The 22,744-nt window shown below is 46.6% G+C and overlaps 1 protein-coding gene across 6 annotated transcripts in view; it reads right to left on the bottom strand.

Annotated features, from left to right (window-relative positions):
• ARVCF (ARVCF delta catenin family member) overlaps positions 1-22,744 on the bottom strand; it is a 404,277-nt gene that overhangs the window by 49,503 nt on the left and 332,030 nt on the right. For all 6 annotated transcript variants that reach the window (XM_058158410.1, XM_058158411.1, XM_058158407.1 and 3 more), the window contains 3 exons: positions 19,005-19,122; positions 14,321-14,492; positions 2,048-2,119 (listed from right to left, as the gene is read on the bottom strand). In XM_058158410.1, coding sequence (XP_058014393.1) covers positions 2,048-2,119; positions 14,321-14,492; positions 19,005-19,122 — 362 coding nt within the window. The remainder of the gene's footprint in view (positions 1-2,047; positions 2,120-14,320; positions 14,493-19,004; positions 19,123-22,744) is intronic.

Below are 22,744 nucleotides of genomic sequence, written 5' to 3'. Positions count from 1 at the left end.
GGGACGTGATAGAAGTATTCCAGTGTTTGAGGGGCTGCTGCCACAAAGAGGAAAGGGTCAATTTATTTTCCAAAGCACCTGAACGCAAGACAAGAAATAATGGATGGAAACTAATCAAGGAGAGAAGCAACCTGGAATTAAGGAGAAACTTCTTAACAGTGAGGACAATTAACCAGTGGAACAGCTTGCCACCAGAAGTTGTAGGTGCTTCATCACTGGACGTTTTTAAGAAGAGACTGTACAGAATGGTATAGGGCAGTGATGGCGAAACCTTTCAGCACCGGGTGCCAAAAAGGGAGCGTGCGTGCATGCGGCACCAAGTACCGAAAAGGGAGCACTCGACGCGCACCAGCCTGTGTGCTGGCCAGCAAGCCTTCGGGTTACTGCCGTGCATGCGCACGGGCTGATCAGCTGGCTGGTGCCAGAGGTGGGTTTCAGCAGGTTCTGACCAGTTCTGGAGAACTGGCAGCGGAAATATTGAGTAGTTCGGAGAACCGGTAGTAAAAATTCTGACTGGCTTTGCCCCCATCTATTCTCTGCCTCCTGAGTCCCAGCTGATCAGGAGGAAATGGGGATTTTGTAGTAACCTTCCTCTGCAGTGGGGTGGGAAAGGAGATTTTACAGTATCCTTCCCCTGCCATGCCCACCAAGCCACACAACACCCACCAAGCCACACCCACAGAACCGGTAGTAAAAAATCTTGAAACCCACCACTGGCCTGGCGCGTATGCTCACACTGGAAAATGGAAGACCAGTTCTTCTGGCATTGCCGCATGCACAAAGGCCAGCTGTTCGGTGCAGGCACATGCGTGCATGTACCAGTAACCCAGAAGAGGAATGGCTGCCACCGCGTGTGCGACATGGGTCTGCGTGCCATTTCCGGCACATGTGCCATAGGTTCGCCATCATGGGTATAGAGGTCTCCTGCTTGAGCAGGGGGTTGTGTCAGTTTTGGAAGGCAATTTTCTTTTTGCTTCTTAACTGCCACGTATTTTAGCTGAGGAAGTTGGGAGGGGGTTGTTGTTGGAGCGGTAGAAAGTTAGTCATAACAGCATTCCGTATTCAAGGACTTTTGCCTGCATCTGACAGAGACTGCCTGAAGATTGTATCCAACTGAGTGTGAAGAGTTGATTGGATAATGTGATGAACTTGTGGTATGGGGCAGGGCTGTCAACTGTCAACTGGGTGTGGAAAACTTGGAAGCTTTCAGTTTCGGGTTTTCCCAGTTGTGCCAATATGACATCTCTAATAAATTGGAACTTTGAGGAACCTCAAGCCTCAAAGCTTTATTTTGTTGGGGGTGTTCCTTGGAACCCTAACAGGTTGGACTAGAAGACCTCCAAGTGTCTGTCCCCCCTCGCCTCCATCCGAGCGATGGCTTAATTAGCCGGCACTATCAGCTCTGGAAGCAAACTGGCGAGCGTCTGCGAAGTGACTCTGTTATCTCCCTTGATGCCAATAAGTCACCCAGGAACAAACAGTACTTCAGCTCTAGTTAAGCAGTTGATTTGCCTGCTACGAAGAGGCATAGCATCCCTCGCTGGTTTTATATCCTGTGGGTGTGGCTCCATGACTCAGAACTTCCTAGGCCTGCCCTACCCCTGCTTCTGTTGTTCCCGCCTCTCCTGCCTACGAAACCTAGGGTCCAGCCAGGCCTGATTGCCATCAGCTGGGTCTGGAGGCATGGCCTGGGGGAGGAAGAGTCAGGGGACGGAGGTCCCGTTATCTTCTCCACCTGGCCTGCCTCTGGCTCCTGAAGCTGAGCCAGGGAAGACGGTGCTCCCGAGGTAAGTCCTGATGGCCCTTCCCCCTCACTTTCCAAGTCACTTTCTGGCAGGGGGGCCGGCTCGGGGGGCGCAGACACAACACCAAGCTCCCTTCCAGCTGTATACTGGATTGATGTGACCCTCTCTTTCTGGTGAGTGAATGGTCCTGTTTCCAGGTAAACAACCACGATATTGGTTATTGTTGACCCCTCACATCTCCTCCTCTTCCGCAGCACTCCTCTACAGACAGACGCTTTCGTTGTTGCTGATCTTTGAATTACCTTTTGCTGATTCGGATCGTTTAGGTAAATCCAGTGTATCAAAGTTCCGGTCCACATCGCCGTTCTTCTTTCCTAAGCAGGAGACACAAGAAATGATCAAATCAACACGATTTGCGGGTGGATGGGGGGGGTGTCATGAATCAAGTTAACCCATTTCTACGTCATCCCTACATTGGGACAAACTGAACGCAAAGCTTAAAATCCTATCCATCCCCATCCACCCCCGATCCTCCATCATCCGTACGTGCATTTTGTCCTTATGTAAGCTTGGGGACATATTTACTGGACATGCAAATGAGGTTTTCATGAATGAGCAGAAATGACAAACAGGCGGTGGGATGTATGATTGATTGATTGACATACAGGTAGTCCTCAACGTATGACCGCAATCGGGGGGGGGGCAGGATTCTGTCGTAAAGTGAGTTGCACAAAATGTTATGACCTCTTTTTTTTGGCCACAGTTGTTTAAGCGAATCACTGTAGTTGTTAATAGCAAGAGTAATAGCACTAAGTCTTATATACCGCTTTGTAGTGCTTTTACAGCCCTCTCTAATCGATTTACAGAGTTAATATATTGCCCCTAACAATCTGGGTCCTCATTTTACCGACCTCGGAAGGATGGATGGATAGAAGGAAGGAAGGAAGGAAGGAAGGAAGGACAATAGCAATAGCACTTAGACTTATATACCGCTTCATGGTGCTTTTACAGCCCCCTCTAAGCGCTTTTATAGAGTCAGCCTCTTGCCCCCAACAATCTGGGTCCTCATTTTACCGACCTCGGAAGGATGGAAGGCTGAGTCAACCAAAAGGAAGGAAGAAGGAAGGAAGGAAGGAAGGAAGGAAGGACAATGGCAATAGCACTTAGACTTATATACCGCTTCACGGTGCTTTTACAGCCTCCTCTAAGCGGTTTTATAGAGTCAGCCTCTTGCCCCCAACAATCTGGGTCCTCATTTTACCGACCTCGGAAGGATGGAAGGCTGAGTCAACCAGAAGGAAGGAAGGAAGGAAGGAAGGAAGGAAGGAAGGAAGGAAGGAAGGAAGGAAGGAAGGAAGGAAGGAAGGAAGGACAATAGCAATAGCACTTAGACTTATATACCGCTTCACGGTGCTTTTACAGCCTCCTCTAAGCGGTTTTATAGAGTCAGCCTCTTGCCCCCAATAATCTAGGTCCTCATTTTACCCACCTCGGAAGGATGGAAGGCTGAGTCAACCTTGAGCCTAGTGAGATTTGAACTGCCAAATTGCAGGCAGCTGGTAGTCAGCAGAAGTAGCCTGCAGTACTGCATTCTAACCACTGCGCCACCACAGCTCTTAATCCAATTTTCCCATTGGTTTTGCTCATCAGAAGCCAGCTGGGAAGGACATAAATGGGGATCACGTGACCCCAAGATGCTGCGGTCATAAATACATTCCGATTGCCAAGAATCCCAATTTTGATCACATGACTGTGGAGATGCTGCAATGGTTTTAACGCGAGAACTGGTCGTTGTAAGTCACTATCTTCAGTTCCGCTGTAACTTTGAAAGGTCACTAAACAAGTGATTGTAAGTTGAGGACTACCTATATTGTTAATGGTATTTGTACTGTGATCTTCCTCTAGAAACTCAAGGCGACAGACACAGGTTCTGCCTTCATTTTATCACCCATGGAGTGATAAAATTTATCACAAATGGAGACTTGAATCTGGATCTCCCCAGGAGTAATTAACCCCTTAATCACTTAACTAGTGGTTAAGACAGCGGGCTAGAAAGCGGGAGACCGTGAGTTCTAGCCCCAATTTAGAAATGAAAGCCAGCTGGGTGACTTTGGGCCAATCATTAGGAGACAGTGAGTTCTAGCCCCACCTTAAGCACAAAAGCCAGTTGGGTGACTTTGGGCCAATCACCACTAGGAGATGGTGAATTCTAGTCCTACCTTATAAATGAAAGTAGCTGGGTGGCTTTGGGCCAATCACTAGGAGACAGTGAGTTCTAGTCCCGCCTTAGGCACAAAAAACCCAATTGGTTGACTTTGGGCCAATCACAGAGAAACTGGGAGTTCTAGTCCTGCCTTTAGCCATTAAAACCAGCTGAGTGATTGACTGAGTGACTCTGGGCCAGCTTCTCTCAGCCCAACCCACCTCACAGGCTTGTTGTTGTGGGGAAAACAGAAGGAGGAAAGGTTCATTGCCTTAAGTGATTTGTAAAAACAAATAAAGGCAGGATATCAACCAACAAAGAAACAAACCATATTCTAGCTATCTGGTCTGATTCTAGTTTTTTCTCCAAGTCTGACAAGAGGAATTCATTTCTTTCCAGTCCTCTAAGGCAGCGGTCACAAACTGGTGGTCTGTGAACCACTGGTGGTCCGCGAGAAAATTTTGGTGTTCCACAGAAAAATTATTTGCATTTTTTATATTGCACTAAATCAGGAGTCCTCAAACTACAGCCCCTGGGCCAAATACGTGCAATGAATGTTTATGTTGCTGCAGAGAGTCTCCCCCTTTGGGGTCTTTTTGTGGGGGGTCAGAGGGGAGCAGAAATTCCGACTTGGGGTCTGCTTCGGCCTCCTAGTGTGGGGCTTTGGGTGAAGGCTGGAGGGAAGCACCGCTGGTGGCAAAGACCCGGAGGACCTCATTCCAGTGGGACTGCATCATGGCCTGGAACTGGCTGACCATCTCAGCCTGTTGAGCCTCCAGGCACCAATACCTGGCCTTGCATTCCCTCAGGTCTTTCCTCTGCTTGGAAAGCCTATGCTCCTAGTCCTCAGTGAGGTGCTTCTACTGAGCCTTCTTCTCGGTCATATCCAATCTGAACTGATCTGTTTTGCCAACTCTTTCTCGTGGTGGATGCTTAGCTCCAACAACTGCTTCCTGTTGGGGCACTAAGGAGCCCAGGCAGGGAGGTGAAGAGTGGCTGGGAGGGGAGGGGTAAGCAGAGGCTGGCGAGGCGCCCCTCGATGTGAGTGAATTGGCCACACCCACCTAGACACATGACCAACTAACCACGCCCACCCATGCAGTCACTAGGAGGATCATATTAGTGGTCCCCGGGATTTAAAATGATGAATTTAGCGGTCCGATAGGTTAGTGACCCTGCTCTAAGCCAGCGAGAGTCTCACCACGCGCCCCTTTCTAAGAGTTTATATGCAATAAAAAAAAAAATCTTTAAAAATCTTCCCTCTCAAATCTGAACCGGGGACAAGTCATTCCGAAAGAAAATTCAGCTTTTCCGAAGCTCAGAAAAGTTATGCACCTGAAGGGCACAGAGCGAAGCATTTCCAGACACAAGGTCAGCAGCAGGATTTGGTTGTGTTTCTCATTTGTTTTCTTCGTTGTTGTTTTTTTAAACTTACCGGGAGGAAAAAAAAAATCTCAGCAAGGGAAATAAATAAAAAATAAATAAATAAACTAAAAAAAATATATCCTTCCGGAGGTTCCACAAATTCAGGCGTATTGCAAACATAAAGCAGCTTTTAAACGGTTCAGCAGTTTTTATCTCTATCGCTCAGAAATGTATACCTCGGGGGAAAATTTTTGCATAGGAATTTTTTTTGTTCAATGCGTTTCGCGAACAACCTTTTAAACTTTTAAACAAAAAGGCCAGCTTGGCAGAGTTGGAAGACTGCCATAAGGAAACAACACAGCGGAAGAGAAGGCTAATCTCTCCACTTCCCCTCTTGCAAATCAACAAGGTTAACAATAATTTTTTAAAAAATGATTTGAACCGTGGATTGTGCAAAAAAAAAAAAGGCAGAAGAAGCGACAGATCACACACTCAGCTCCTGCGTGACCAGTGATGGGATTCAGCCGGTTCGCACCACTTCGGGCGAACCGGTTGTTAACTAGTTGAGCAGTTTGGCAAACTGGTTGTTCGTCGGAAGAAATCACTAGGGCAGAGAACCGGTTGCTAAATTACTTGAATCCCACCACTGTGCGAGACATCGCACAAACTGGTTATTGAACAATGCCCTACCTAATCTGATCACTAAATGGACTCGCGGGAACCTCTGTAAAGATGGCCGTGGGCCAGTCATGGAAAAAAATTGGTGAGAACACAGAGTTGAAAAAAGTAGATGCAAAGGAACATTGCGGGGTTTCCCAATAGCAATAGCACGTAGACTTGTATACCGCTTCATAGCAGTGGTGAAATTTGAACCGGTTTACTACTGGTTTTCTGGCTGTGCATGCGCAGTGCGCACCATGCACCAAATGCGAGGTGCGCGCATGCGCAGTTCACGCCAAAAGGAGGCATGGGGTAAATAGAACAGGGGAGTGATCAGCTGTGGCGCGTGATCTGTTTTTTTTTTACTTTTAAAAGCATTTTTAAAAAATGCTTTTAAAAGTAAAAAAAGGCTCTGATGATCGCGCAGCTCAGCTGTGATCGTCAGAGCCTGTTTTTTTTACTTTTAAAAGCATTTTTTAAAAGAAGCAACAAGCGGGCAAGTGGGAAACCAGGCAATTGGGTGGGCAGAGATTTTTGCTACTGGTTCTCTGAACCACCCGCTGCCATCGCTACCGGATCGTCTAATCCGGTCCGAACTGGGAGCATTTTACTCCTGCTTCATAGTGCTTTTACAGCCCTCTCTAAGCGGTTTACAGAGTCAGCATACTGCCCCCCCAACAATCTGGGTCCTCTGTTTTACCGACCACAGAAGGATGGAAGGCTGAGCCAACCTTGAGCCGGTGAGATTTGAACTGCTGAACTGCAGCTAGAAGTCAGTTGAAGTAGCCTGCAGTGCTGCACTCTAACCACTGCGCCACCTCGGCTTTTACTATCAGCTCGCCAATACAAACTAAAAAACGTTTTGGCTCATAAATCCCACCAGGCCCAAGATTGACTCAGCCTTCCATCTTTTATAAGGTAGGTAAAATGAGGACCCAGATTGTTGGGGGCAATAAGTTGACTTTGTATATAATATACAAATGGATGAAGACTATTGCTTGACATAGTGTAAGCCGCCCTGAGTCTTCGGAGAAGGGCAGGATATAAATGCAAATAAAATAAATAAATAAATAAATAAAATAAGACACCAGATTTAACTGGGATTGCAAAGAAGAAAGCGTGGACAACTGATGTGACAATACCAGGTGAATAGCAGAAGACAAAGATATGGGGAAGATCACAACCTATCAAGACCTGAAAATCGAAGTTAAAAGATTAAGGCACAAATTAGCAGGGGTGGACCCAGAAGTTATCAGAATGCTGGGTACCATAGCTAAAAAATTTTGGAAGGTGGTTGTAAAATCTGGGCATTGACAACATTTCCATCGGTCAATTCCAAAAGTCTACATTAACTTGGCCTTACATATATTGCTACGCTGATAACATTAAGATGTTCTAGGTCTCTTGGGAAGAACTTGATGCGTATGAGGGCCAGCTGAAAAACTGGCAGCTGTGATTTCCCATTGTTGTGTATGTAAGAAAAAAATGTAAATATTTCCCCCATCTAGGGCATGATGTTTATCTCTGTTTCTTGTCCAAGGACAACTTCTGTGGTCATGGGGCCAGCATGGCTATATGCCAAAGACACATGGAATGCTGTTACCATCCCACAAAGTGATACCTATTTATCTACTCGCAGTTACATGCTTTCAAACTTATGCGTGGGCAGGAGCTACAGTAATAATACCGACAAGCACCTGCCACATAGCATCTCAATTTAAGAATTGTTGATCAGAAACATTAAAAAAAACCTGGACAGTGGATGTGGCATTAACTGGAGACAGTAGAATAGAAGGGGAAAAAAAAAACCAGGAGAAAGCCACAAAATAGAAGTATTTGCAAAAAGACCTGCAAATAGAAGTAGAATGACTGTGGCATGCCCTCGTCACCTCCCGCCTGGACTATTGCAATGCTCTCTACATGGGGCTCCCCTTGAAGAGCACCAGGAGGCTCCAGCTAGTCCAGAATGCGGCCGCGCAGGTGATAGAGGGGGCACCACGTTGCTCCCATATAACACCCATCCTGCACGGCCTGCACTGGCTGCTGGTAGCTTTCTGGGTGCAATTCAAGGTGCTGGTTACCACCTTTAAAGTGCTCCATGGCTTAGGACCGGGGTATTTGCGAGACCGCCTTCTGCCACCGATTGCCTCCCAACGACCTGTGCGCTCCCACAGAGCGGGCCTCCTCAGGGTGCCGTCGACCAAACAATGTAGGTTGGCGGCCCCCAGGGGGAGGGCCTTCTCTGTGGCAGCACCAGCCCTATAGAACGAGTTACCTCCGGGGTTACGCCAACTCCCCGACCTCCGGGCCTTCAAACGTGAATTGAAGACTTTATTATTTCACCAAGCGGGACTAGCCTAAGAATGTATTTTAGCGAAATTTTAATGGGTTTTAATCGGTCTTTGACCGTTTTAGTGATTCGGCCACTAAATATTTGCTTTTAATTGTTTTTAAATAGTGTTATTTATTATATTTATATTATAGTGGTATGTGTATTTTAATATTGGCTGTACATCGCCCTGAGTCCTTCGGGAGATGGTGCGGTATAGAAATGTAATTATAAATAAATAAATAAATAAAATAACAAAAACAAAAACAAAGGCAATACCGATAGTGATGGGATGCAATATTAAAACATCTCTAGAGCACCGCTTGAACACCATCGACATTGACAAAATGGAGGAGAAGGAGAAGGGGAGGAGAAAGGAGGAGAAGGGGGATGACGACAACGACTGTGGGGTTGAAGGAGGACAAAGAAAGGAGGAGGTGGTGGTTTTTTAACCAGTGGTGGCATTGAAAAATTTAACAACTAGTTTGCTGCCTGGTTGCTAGGTGAGTGTGGCCATTGGGGCGTGGCCTACTCGGCCTCCTGCACCACTATCGAGGGGGAGGCTTTACGCCCTCCTGAGGTTCAGGAGCCTCCAGGAGGGCAAAAACAGCCTCCCTCAGACACTGGAGGCTGGAAATGAGCCCGTTTCCGGACTTCCGGTAGGCCCGTTTTTCACCCTCCCAGAGCCTCCACGCGGGCCCTGCACTTACCTCACATCCAAAATGGGCCATGTTGGAGACTCCTGGGAGGGGCGGGGTGGGAGGGGTCAGCCAGTCCTTGGAACTACCGGTTCGGCGAACCAGATTAAAATTAACACCCGGTTCGTCCGAACCAGCTGAATCCCACCCCTGGTTTTAACCCCCTCTGCTCTGAGCTACAAACATTGTCTTCCATTGGTTATAGTCACCTCTTGTATCAGGTGGCACAGCAGAAAGGAAGAATGGAGGAGGAGGAGGAGGAGGAAGTGGAGGAGGAAACACAACTTGTCACAGTTTTTGCTGGGTCCATCTACTCTGAAACCGGCCCTTTCTTCCCCTAAAAATCAGCCCAAATTCATGCCAGCCTCTTGCATTTCCTAGCCATGGAGAAAACAAGCCGGATGAAAATAATAATAATAATAATAATGACACATGCACCCAGGGGAAAAGCAAAGCAAGAAACCCAACCTTTATTTCTCCCAGGTTTTCTCCTTAGGTTGAAGGGAGGAAGAAGAGAGAAATCTGGCCCAGTGGAGGAAAAAAAAAAGAGAGAGAGAGAGAGAGAGAGAGAAAGAGAAGAACAGAAATGGGGGACAGGAAGACAAGAGAAGGAAGAAGAAACTCACCTTGGTTGAACCATTCCTCTAACAACCAGAAAAGCAGCCCGGTGGGGGTGGGGGGTGGAGGGGAAGTGAAAACAAACAAGAGTTTTCAAAAGGAAGGACTACTAAACAAAAAGGAAAATCAAGACAAGAACTTTTGCAAAGCAGGTTTGAAACCTGGGCGGAGCCGAGACAAGCGGAATCTCGGAAGTTTCGGAGATTGGGAAGGGCACCACGGCTCCCCCCCCCCCCACACACACACAGTTCCCAAAAGGGTGGTCTTGGCCCTCCAGCTCTCCTTCTGGAGTTTCGCTTGGTCCGCACATCCCAAATCATGCGTCTTCTCTTGGGAGGGAACAAAAGAGTTATCTCTGACCCAAATGGGATGGAAGGGTCCTTTGGTGCGTCTCTGAGCTTGGCGGTTTTCTTGGAGGCGTTTCATCACCAAACTAGGTAACGTCATCAGGGGTAGCCCTATTTTGCAAGTACACGGAGTGCTGCTGGAGCAGAGATAAATTCCTTGTGTGTCTGACCACACTTGACCAAATAAACTATTCTACTTCTATTTCTAACTTGTTCTGTTCTGTACTGTTCTTCTCTTCTCTGCTCTGCTGTGCTCTATTCTGCTCTGCTCAGCTCTACTCTAATTCTAATCTATTTATATTAAACAAATTTATGTAGCCAACATAAGCTCAACATAGATGATTCTATTCTGTCCTGTCCTGTCCTGTCCTATCCTATCTCCTATCCTGCCCTGTCCTATCCTATATCTTATCCTGTCCTGTCCTGTCCTGTCCTATCCCATCCTCTATCCTCCCATCTCCTAATCTAAATACCCTCACCTTCTCTCTCAGTCTTTACTACAATGGGCAATTGGGTATCTGAGCTTGCATGTCAGCCAAGATCATTGCTAAATCTTCCTGGCCCGAACAGCAGAGCAGCTGTTCAGAAAGGTGTGAGGTTATCAAAGACCACACATTCGCTGTGATTCGATACTGAACAACCTGCATTGTATTACCCTTCAGGGATAAGCCACACGCTCGGCCTGGTTCAGCACGGATTAAGTTAAGATGACATTCCAGAAAAGGATCCTGACTCGGCATACAGACCGCATCTCACATCCTGTATTGTCTCACGGAACATATGTTGTAAAGCAGGTGTAGAAAAATGCCTAAAGATTGGATTACTTCTGCTCATCCCTTGCTCCTCATTTGGTGGTGGGTGGGCGACCTTCTGCAGGGGTTCTCTAAACGGAACCTTCTTTGGGGACTGGGAACATGTAGGCCAATGTACAGGTGATCCTTGACTTACGACCACAATTGAGCCCCCAAATATCTGTTGCTAAGTGAGGCCTTTGTGAGGTGCGTTTTCACGAACTTTCCTGCCATCGTTGTTGAAGGAATCACGGCAGTAGTTGTTAAGTCAGCAACATGGTTGCTAAATAAACCTGGCTTTCCGCTGACTTTCCGTTGATCAGAAGGTCGTAAAAGGGATCACATGACCCTGGGACACTCCAACCATCATAAATAGGAGTCAGTTGCCAAGCATCTGAATTTTGATCACATGACCATGGGGAGGCTGCAATGATTGTGTGAAAAACGGTCATAATTTTGAATGGTCACTAAATGAACTGTTGTAAGTCAAGGGCTATCTGTATTACCCTTGATACAGCCTGGCCTTATACAACCTCTGTTGTACGGAATGGGACAACTTGCCACAGCCAACTTGCTGTGGCGAATTCACCATGGCCAACTCTCCATGGCCAACTCTTTATGGCCAACTCTCCATGGTCAACTCTCCATGACCAACTCTCCATGGCCAACTCTCCACGGCCAACTCTCCAAGGCCAACTCACCATGCCCTACTCACTGCAGGACAACTTGTCACAGGACAATATAACAATTCAATTTAATTCTTGAAAATACATAAAAAAGTATTTTAATTTTGGTCATTCCCATTTTATTCTGTCCCTCCGTTTGCATCCTTTCTTTAAATATTGTATTCCACCATTTCTTTGGTATCCGTGTAACTCTTGTCCTGCAGTGAGTTGGCCACGGCAAGTTATCCTGTGGCGAGTCGGCCGGAGCAAATTGCTCACGGCAAGTTGGCCATGGTGGATTGGCCATGTTGAATTGTCTGTGTGAGTTGTCTGTGGTGAGTTGTCACAGACTCACTGCTCTAGCATCACATGGTGACCGTACCCAACTAAATCAACAGATGGGTGCCTCCGTGTGCATTAAGCATGATCCTGTGTTACTTGGTTGACCTCCAAATCCACTTGATACCTTCATGTGTTGTTTGGAGAATGGAGCTCAAGGATTCCTGAAGTTGTTTGCCCACTGCTCGTTTTCCCCATTGGTTACAGGGGGAAAGGTGACTACGTTCTAGTTTAGAATCAGTTCCTTCTTGGAAATTGTCAGAGTATGAATATTCATAGACTGGAATAGGCAACAGATCAGCCAATGGGGACTGTTTGGATAGACATGGTAAAAGGTCAGCCAATGGAGACTGTTTGGAAACTGAAACATAGTGTTTGTTTGTATGGGGCCATAAGGGACGGTTTGGAGTCTGGGCGTGGCTTAGACTTGCTCAACTGGATATAAGAGTTGGTTTGGCCTCTGTAATGGGAGCCTCTGTACAATATATTAGCCTCTGTATCTCTCTACTCCATGGTGACTTGCTTCTATGAATATTGCTTCTGTGTTCCCGATATTGTATGCTGAATTCTGCTAAACGGTGTTGTACATAAAGAAGTTTCTTACGTAGTTTGAATCCTGCTGAAGTTCGTTTAATTGTGTCTGATTGTGTGTGCTACAATAAACTCCAACAGAAATGAAGCGGAGAAAAGACCCAGGAGGAATCTACACTTCCTCCTCCTCCTCAAGGGTTAATAACAGCCTTATGAAACAGTCTCGCACAAAAGCTCGCGCCTTTTTGTAAAATGTGTTTGTGCGAAACGGTGCTATCAGACTTCCCCTGATCTGGGGCTACCTCAGACTAATCAGAAACTATAACATGGTTTTTTTCCCCCTACAAAACTCTACAGACGTTCTTGACATGAATGTCTCCTTCCTTAGCTGGAGACTTGGAGAGAAAAAAGGAAGAAAAGAAGAGGAGAAGAAACGGATGGGTAATAATAGCAAACGGCGAAATCGTCTTCACGATGCCTACATTTAAAAGATCACGCTGAAGAGAACAATTCAGGATAACGGTGGGGTCCTTGTAGCTTACTAAGTTGGTGGTTTGCTTGCAGACGTTTCACGACCCAACTGGGTAACATCATCAATGCTAGAAGGGAGTGGGGTTTGCTCCCTGTTTATAAGAAGAGCACCCGGAGATTCCAGTTAGTCCAGAATGCAGCTGCGTGGATGATAGAGGGAGCGGTTCGGAGCTCCCATGTAACACCCATCCTGCGCAGACTGCACTGGCTGCCTGTTGTCTTCCGGGTGCGCTTCAAGGTTTTGGTGACTACCTTTAAAGCGCTCCATGGCTTAGGACCAGGATATTTACGGGACCGTCTACTGCCATCTTCTATCTCCCAGCGACCGGTGCGTTCTCACAGAGAGGGACTCCTTAGGGTGCCGTCAGCCAAACAATGTCGACTGGCGGCCCCCAGGGGGGCCTTCTCTGTGGGGGCTCCTACCCTGTGGAACGAACTTCCCCCTGGACTTCATCAACTATCCGACCTTCGGACCTTTCGCCGCGAACTTAAAATCTATTTATTCCGTCTAGCTGGACTGGCTTGATTTTAAAATTTTTAATTTACTTTTATGGGTTTTAAATTTTTGTAAATTTTTATAGGGTGTTATTGTATTTTAAATTTTTGGCCAATTGAATAAGTTTTTTAAGGGGTGTTCTTAATATTATATGTATTGTTTCTCTTTGTATTTTTATTCTGGCTGTGCACCGCCCTGAGTCCTTCGGGAGAAGGGCGGTATACAAATTAAAATATTATCATTATTATTATTATATACAATGGTTTGCCCTGCCAGTATTGGTGGGGTGTGTTTCTCTCTTTGGTAGGAGAAAACCAAAGAGTTTTGGTGGGAGAAAAATGACATCCGTTAGCACTGGATGATGTGATCTAGTTGGGTAATAAAGCATCAACCTACCAACCACCAAGTTCTGAGCTAGTATGTATAAGCAGGCAGCAATTCCACACTCCCTGATGATGTTACTTAGCTGGGTCATGAAACGTCTACAAGGAAACTACCACGCTCAGAGAGCACCACCCTTCAGCCCTGACCTACAGAGATTCTATTAGATTGGTCAATAAATCTGGCTGTTCACAGCTTTCGATGCCGGTCGGGAATAGGAAAATGGTGGCTTCTAAGACATTAGCGAAATGCGACACACGGCATCCCTCATCAGATTAGCTCGCTTGGAATTCTGGGATTTGGAGGCACAAGGCAATTGGAGGGCGCCATATTGGGGGGGGGAAATGCTGGTTTAGGACCAACCAGTGTTGCAAGGAGATCACAGATTGAGTGCAATATACCCAATCAAAGCATCTGGAGGCGCAGCAAAATGCAACACAAGGCATCCCTCATCAGATTAGCTCGCTTGGAATTCTGGGATTTGGAGGCACAAGGCAACTGGAGGGTGCCATTTTGGGAGTGGGGAGCGAAAGCTGGTGTAGGACCAACCAGTGTTGCAATGTTATTGCAGAATGGGCATAACCTACTTCATCACTCCCAAAGTATTAAAACAACACATACCTTTGGCTTTTTTCCCACCGAAGCAGCCTGCGTCGTCTTTCTTTTTCTTATGAGTTACTCCAAAACTTCCCAGCGGGTTACTTTCTAATTCCCGGAACTTGTCGGCGCCTGGAATTTCTTTGTGGACATGGTAGGAGAGGTTCCTCATGATGCAGACGCAGTTCTCCACCGACTGAAGCAAAAAAAAAAAAGTAGGTGGAAGAGAATTAAAGAACCATCACAGAAGTCTGCAGAGATGTTACAAAAGCTTTGAAAAGGCAGGGGTCACCGCCTTCGGTCAAACCAGGCCACAGGTAGTCCTCGACTTATGACCTTTCCATTTAGCAACCCTTTGAAGCTACAAGGGCGCTGAGAAAAGTAATCGGTGAATGATCTTAATGCGGCCATTGCAGCCTTTCCACAGGTTATGTGATTGCAATTCAGGTGCTCGGCAACCAGCATACGTTTATGGTGGTTATGGAAGGCTTCTGGGTGTTGTAGTCCATCAGCAGCCTACGGAGCTGGCAACGGAGTCAGACAGAGAGGAGGCTGAGGTGAGGCCAGGGCCATCGGGAAGGGAGGTGTGGACTCCGGAGCCTCCAGAGGCTGACCGTAGTGAGGCAGAGGAACAGAAGGAGACTGTTCCTAATGCACACATGAGAAGAGAAGGCAAGAGCAGCTCAAGCAGAGAGGACAACTCAGGAGTAGGGCCAAGAGATGATTGGCCCCTCCCATAAGGCTTAAAACAGACCAGCACCGGTGTTTCAGCTTGGCCGGAAAACAACGTTGTAGCTGCATCCTCTGCTTCATGTACGTCTTTGTTTTTGTGGCTCTGGACATTTGCCAGGAAGGGCCTTTGGCAGTTTGCCTTATCGGACTAAGGTTTGTGAGATAACTGAAGAATTTGTGTTTGGGAGGCATTTGTTTTACTTTGAATTGAACGACGCTGGGAATGAAGTAATTCCCAGTTGCTCGAATAAAGTTTATTTTTCCACAGACTAAGTTTATTACTACCTATTTAGGCCTGGGTCACAGCACCGGCGGTGGTCACATGATTGCCATTTGTGACCTTCCCAGGGGGCGTCCAATAAGCAAAGTCAAGAGGGTGGGGGGGGGAAGCCAGATTTGCTTAAGACTGGGGGACTTGCTTAAGAACCGCAGTGGTTTGCTTAACGACTGCAGAAAATAGGTCATAGCATTATTTAGGTATTTATTAAATTTATAACATCAGAGTGGTGCGGTGGCCTAGCGGTGGAGCTCTTGCCTCACAATCGGCAGGCTGTGAGTTCGATCCTAGGTAGAGGCAGAGATTTCTCTCTCTGGGCACAATGAGAATATATCTGCTGAATAAAACTCCGTACTGGTGACAGTAAGGGCATCCGGCCAGTAAACGCTCTGCTCCATTCAGTTGCCCAGACTCCACCCCGCAAGGGATGATGGGGTCATAAAAAGGAGATGATGATGATTACATTTATAACATCAGGGTTAGGACTCACTTATTGTCCGCATCACTTAGATGCTTAGATGTGATGGACATTCCTGTCCCAATTGTAAGTCGAGGACGACCTGTATGACTATAACTTCGGGTTTTCTCCCGTGTAAAATTGGAAGTGTCTTGGCGACGTTTCGACGAAGTCTCATTCGTCATCTTCAGGCTTCAGCTTCGTGTTTCTGGGAGCAATATATATATATATATAACCTGTATGACTATAACTTGTTGCCTGCAATCCTTATGATTTATATTGATATATTGACCATCAATTGTGTTGTAAATGTTGTACCTTGATGAACGTATCTTTTCTTTTATGTACACTGAGACCATATGCACCAAGACAAATTCCTTGTGTGTCCAATCATACTTGGCCAATAAAATTCTATTCTATTCTATTCTATTCTATTCTATTCTATTCTATTCTATTCTATTCTATTCTATTCTATTCTATTCTCCAAAGCCAGGGTTTTCTCCAGTGGTGAAATTCAATTTTTTTACTACTGGTTCTGTGGGCGTGGCTTGGTGGGCATAGTGTGGCTTGGTGGGTGTGGCTTAGTGGGCGTGGCAGGGGAAGGATACTGCAAAATCTCCATTCCCACCCCACTCCAGGGGGAAGGATATTGCAAAATCTCCATTCCCGCCCCACTCTGGGGCCAGCCAGAGGTGGTATTTGCCGCTTCTCCAAACTACTCAAAATTTCCGCTACCGGTTCACAAGAACCTGTCAGAACCTGCTGGATTTCACCCCTGGTTTTCTACCCTGTTTGACTGTGAACCATCCATGGTTCCAAACCAGCGATGGCTCTTTTCCATTCCCTGCTACCTTTTCCAGTGTCCGTTGACCTGCTACCAGCGTAGCAGGTCAATGGACGAATGACTTCAAGAACTTATCAAAAACAAACTACCGACAATGGACAAAGAAGGGGAAGGATATGTTGCAGGATGCATCTGTGCTATGGCTCAAAGCCAGAAGACCTACATGGGACGTAGAAGCTCTGCCTATCCTCCCCTCCAAGATTCCAACTCCAGCTAATGAGTTGCAGATGGCGAAAAGAGAAAGACCACAGCGCGGTTTATAATTTGTGTGGCCTTGTCAGGAATCTGGGAACAGCAGCCAAAGCTTGCACAGGGGAGCATTGCTGGAATGTATCCCGTCTTCACCCCCCGCCCTCCCTCCCGAAACATATACATATTCACAAACTGTGAGCCTTCCAACGCAGTGATTGTCTGCAACTCAGCAGCTGAGAAGATTTGTATGTAGTCTTCATACTTTGGGCGAAACGCTCTATTGGAAACCTTGGAAAGATGGGCTAGAGCAGAATAACCTCTATCAGAATAGAGTTGGAAGCAGTGGTGTGATTCAGCCAGTTCAGACCAGTTCGGGAGAACCGGTGGTTCCACCCTGCCCAGGTGCCATGCTATCCTATTTAGCCGCATTTTCTAAGCCACGTGCGTGCGTGCAAGCCACGTGCGCGAGCAAAGGGCATGCGCAGGAGGCCGCGCGCACGAGCGGAAGGCCGCGCGCACGCTCACATATTTGATTCCGGGCGAACCGGTTGTTAAATTATGTGAAGCCCATGTCTGGTTGGAAGGGACCTTGGAGATCATTCAGTCCAACCCTGCTCAAGCAGGAGACCCTATACCAGTGATGGCGAACCTTTTTATCCCTCGGGTGCCGAAAGCATGCGCGCAACAGCGTGCGTGCCGACACCCATAATGCAATGCCCCCCTGCAGACCCCACCCCACACGCATGTGTGCGTGACCCCCTTGCATGCATGGAAAAACCCCTGTGCTCCCTCTGTGCATGCGTGCGTAACCCGTGTTTTGGTGCTAGCAGGCCTCCCTGAAGCCTCCTGGAACCAAAAACTGGGTGCTTGTGGGCACTGCACCCCCCTCCCGCATATACGCATGCGACCCCCCCCCCAGCTCTGCGCATGCGCACGTGCCTCCCGGAAAAGACCCAAAAATCAGCTAGCCGGTGGGAGGCACGCGGGCATGCGTAGTGGAGCTGACCTGGGCTTTGGCTCCCGTGCCCGCAGAGATGGCTCTGTGTGCCAACTGTGGCACGCGTGCTATAGGTTCGCCATCACGACCCTACACCTTTTCAGACAAATGGCTGTTCAGTGTCTTCTTGTCCAGTGTCTTCTTGAAAGCCTCCAGTGACTCTCCTAGTCACAGATGACTCTCCCTAGTTTAAGACACTGGATTTTAAAGCACAGGTCAATAAAGGTCAATATATGTTGACCTTTATATATTCACCTTCGGGCCGGTGAATGGCGCAGGCTGGTAAGGCCTGTTATTAAGAACAGCCTGTTATTAAGAACACAAAGCCTGCAATTACTGCAGGTTCGAGCCCGGCCCAAGGTTGACTCAGCCTTCCATCCTTTATAAGGTAGGTAAAATGAGGACCCAGATTGTTGGGGGGGCAATAAGTTGACTTTGTAAAAAATATACAAATAGAATGAGACTATTGCCTTATACACTGTAAGCCGCCCTGAGTCTTTGGAGAAGGGCGGGGTATAAATGTAAACAAAATAAAAATAAAAATATGTGTCCCAGGATAATTGTTGTGGTCCGTCAGCGGCTTATGGAGCTGGCAACGGAGTCGGACAGCGATGAGGCTGAGGTGAGGCCAGGGCCATCGGGAAGTGAGGTGCGGACTCCAGAGACTGATAATAGTCAGGCAGAGGAACAGGAGGAGCCTGTTCCTAATACACACATGAAAAGAGCTGTCAGAAGGCAAGAGCAGCTCAAACAGAGAGGACAACTCGGGAGTAAGGCCAAGAGATGATTGGCCCCTCCCATAAGGCTTAAAACAGACCAGCACCAGCGTTTCAGCTTTGCCTGAAAACAACGTTGTAGCTGCGTCTTCTGCTTTGTTTACGTCTTTGTTTTTGTGGCTTCTGGACATTTGCCAGGAAGGGCCTTTGGCAGTTTGCCTAAATGGACTAAGGTTTGTGAGATAACTGAGGAATTTGTGTTGGGAGGCATTTGTTTTACTTTGAGTTGAACGACGCTGGGAATGAAGTAATTCCCAACTGTTGGAATAAAGTTTGTTTTTCCACGGACTAAATTTATTACTACCTACTTGGGGAACTGGGTCACAACAATAATATTGCAGGATCCAATCTGTGTTGGTCTTCACATGTAATAAATACAAGGGTTTCTTCTGCGAGCTACAATTCCCTTTCGGACATGCAACCCGTAGATTACCTTGTTATCCGTATCTTTTTTGCCGACTGCAGACTGCAAGGCATGGAGAAGAGCATCTACTAAACCTTCACATTCCCGGAGTCTCCGACGTGCTTCAGCGCCATCCGAACTTACATTCCTGCAAAATAGTAATAGAAATAATAATAATAATAATAATAATAATAATAATAATAATAATAATAATAATAATTATTATTATTATTATTATTATTATTATTACCAGGGTCACATGACTTGCAAAGGCTTTCCAACCAATTAAGCAAGTTTGGCCTTTAAGTGCACCCATTGCAGGCATCAAAAGGCTAACCATTTTCAAGCAGTCGATACATTTTTTTAAAAAAAATAATCATTCTTTTCGCCAAAGTTGTACAGGTAGCCCTCGACGTTACAACAGTTTGTTTGTGACTATCCCAGCTGGTCTCCGACAAGCAAAATCAATGGGGGAAGCCAATTCGCTTAATGACCACACAAGCCACTGAACAATTGCGGTGATTCGCTTGTGGCAAAAAAAGTCGTAAAACCGGGCACAATCATACGACAACCCAACGACCACATCTCTTAATGATGAAGGCTCTGCCCCCAGTTGCGGTCGGAAATCAAGGACGACTTGTAGGTGTGAAGGAATGGGGAACTTGGGCGAGGAAGAAGCGAGCAGTTATGGGGGAATGTGTTGAAAACGTTACACAGTGCTAAGAAAGCGAGAAGCAGGAGAAAGAACATCAAAATAGCAATAGCACTTAGACTTTTATACCACTTCACAGCGGTTTACATCCCTCTCTAAGCCAGAGGTCTCCAACCTTGGCCACTTTAAGACTTGTGGACTTCAACTCCCAGAGTTCCTCAGCCAGCAAAGCTGGCTGAGGAATTCTGGGAGTTGAAGTCCACAAGTCTTAAAGTGGCGAAAGTTGGAGACCCCTGCTCAAAGCGGTTTACAGAGTCAGCCTGTTGCCCCCAAGAATCTAGGCCTGTGATGGTGAACCTATGGCACGTGTGCCAGAGGTGGTGTGGAGAGCCCTCTCTGTGAGCATGCGTGCCGTCGCCAGCTGCTCTTCTGGTTCCCAGTGTGCAGCTGATTTTCGTGGGCCCAGAAGCACCGGACAATGGCCTAAAAACGGGCTGAAAAACAGCCAAAAATGGCCGAAAAACAGCCTGAAAACAGCCCCAAATACGGCAAAATAAACCATTCATGTGCGAGCCGCCAAGCTGGTCTTTGGGTTTCCAGTGCTCCAGTGCGCACAAAGACCAGCTGGCTGATGCGCATGCGCATGCCGGAAACCCCAAGACCAGCTGGCCAGTGCATGGGTTTCTGGTGCTCTGGAGTGTGCGCATATGCACACATGTTATGGTTTCGGCACTCGGTGCGGAAAAGGTTCGCCATCACTGATTTAGGCCCTTGTTTTCCTGACCCCAGAAGGACGGAAGTCTGAGTCAGTACTGCATTCTAATTCTGCCGGATTCACTTAGCAACCTTGTCACCAGCTTCACAAGTACCGTAATTCATTTAACAAACAGTGGCAGGAAAGGTCGTAATATGGGGGGCAAAAGTCATTTCACTTAGCAACAGAAATGCTGGGCTCAATTGGGGTCGTACGTCGAGGACCATCTTGTAACTGGAAAAAACATATCTCTTTTTAAAAAAAAAACAAATCTGGATTTTTCACACGTAATTTCAATTCCTGTCGTCATCATTTGGTAAACAGGGGAAGGAAAGAAAAAAAAAAAAGATTTCTCAGTTGAAATTTTTTTCCAAATTGGATTAGCTTATCCTTTGGCCATCAGCTCCAACCACCATAATGACTTTGGGAAGGACAATGTCCTCTATTTTTCATTCCGCCCAATCCAGCTTGCGTTAATATTTATGAACAGGCTAAGAGGATTGTCGATGTGCGAAAGGAAGAGCTAAGCCCCATTAAAGACACAGAGCAATTAACTAAAGCTAATTAGCTGAGCCTCTTTACACAATGTAAACCAGAAATCCAAACACGGGGATGATACCTTGAAGTCATCGCCATGATAGCCTTTTCCAAACATCTTGAAAAGAAACGCAATGTGGGTTTTTTTTTAAATTTAAAGCTTGAAGGAAGGGCAGAATAGTCATTTAAATAATAATAATAATAATAATAATAATAATAATAATAATAATAATAATAATAATAATAATAATAATAATAATAATAATAATAATAATAATAATAAACCATCTGGAGCTGTGCACAATTTTTGGCCTTTTTTTTATTAAAAAGTTTTACAAAAAAATTTTAACGAATACATGCCCTCCTCCTCTCTCCACCCCCCACCCTCTCTCCTCCCTCCCCCTTTCACCCCCCCACCCCCCCGGACTTCTCAGAGCAAAATACAGGGTATAATTTTTGGCCTTTTTAAAAGTCTTTCCTGTGTACATTTTAATTGTCTCGTGTTCTGAAGCCCCCTTGCTTTATTGGAAACCTAACAGACTTTTAATGAAGAAACAATCAGGTTATTTTCTTGAAACAATCCCCGCCTTGCTAATTTTCATGTCTTTGGAAGAGAATTTTAAGTGGATCGTTTAGGCCAGTGATGGCTAGCCTTTTTGTCATCGCGTGCCAGGATGTGGGGGGGTAAGGTTCGCGTACACACGTGCCCACACCCATAATTCTATGAGCCCCACCCTGCGCATGCGCCCCCCCCCACTCCTGCGCATGCCCCCCCTCCTGGCACGCAATGTCCCGGTAGGCCCGTTTTTCTTTCTCACCTGGCTCCAGGTCGTCTCTATGCATCTGGGGAGGGCAAAAACAGCCTTCCCCACCCCCTCGGAGACCCTCTGTAGGCCTGAAATGGCCCGTTTCCCAACTTCCGGTTGGACAGGAAGTGACTTTTTTGCTGCTCCCAGCCTCCAGAGCCTCTCTGGGAGTCTCTGGAGGCTGAGGACAGCAAAAAACGCCACTTTCTGTCCAACCGGAAGTTGGGAAACAGGCTGTTTTGGGCCTCAACAGGGCCTGGGGAAAGCTATTTTCGCCCTCCCTAGATGCATAGAGAGGATCTGGAGCCAGGTGAGAAAAAAAAAAAAAAGGCCCTTCCCCACCTCTCGCAGGCTCTCCAGAGGCAGGAAACAGCCTGTTTCCCTACTTCTGGTGGGCTCAGAAGGCCAGAAAATCAACTGGCTGGTGTGCGCGTGCCCGCTGGAGCTGAGCCAGCGTGTCCATTGATATGGCTATGCGTGCCACCTGTGGTACACGTGCCACAGGTTCGCCATCATGGGTTTAGGCCAATGCACTTCTGAAAACACCCATTTTTTGGGGGGTGGGCGGGGGAGAGATACGAATGCTTCAGGAAAGTGACACGAACACTGGTTTTTATTATCTTACATTAGTAAGCATTGGAATTAATGTTCTAATTAGATGACAAAAAAGAAGATCTGGAAAACCTTGGGGCAAATTTCATACAATCCATAAAAATCACAGAAATATGTAGTTGGGGAAAACCAACTACATCGCCAAAATTTAACCGAGTGCTCAGTGCATCCCTCGGCTTGAATCTTGCCAGGGTTTAGTAACTTCTTCAACTTTGCAATAATGTAATAGTTCCCGCCTGGTTTGTGAAGTGACACAAATTGTTCGGAGATTCTCAATCCTCCCAGGTCCTGGTTGTCCCAAAAATGCTTTTTTTCAAGAGGCAACTGGCTGTTCTTGGTTTTTCTTTGAAGACGTTTTGCTTCTCATCCAAGAAGCTTCTTCAGTTACTTCGGAAGAGAAACGTTTTCA

The sequence above is a fragment of the Ahaetulla prasina genome, chromosome 15 (assembly GCF_028640845.1).
Source record: "Ahaetulla prasina isolate Xishuangbanna chromosome 15, ASM2864084v1, whole genome shotgun sequence".
Lineage (NCBI taxonomy): Eukaryota > Metazoa > Chordata > Lepidosauria > Squamata > Colubridae > Ahaetulla > Ahaetulla prasina.
Note: the sequence above shows the minus strand (reverse complement) of the source record. Positions and strands in the feature narration are given on the sequence as shown.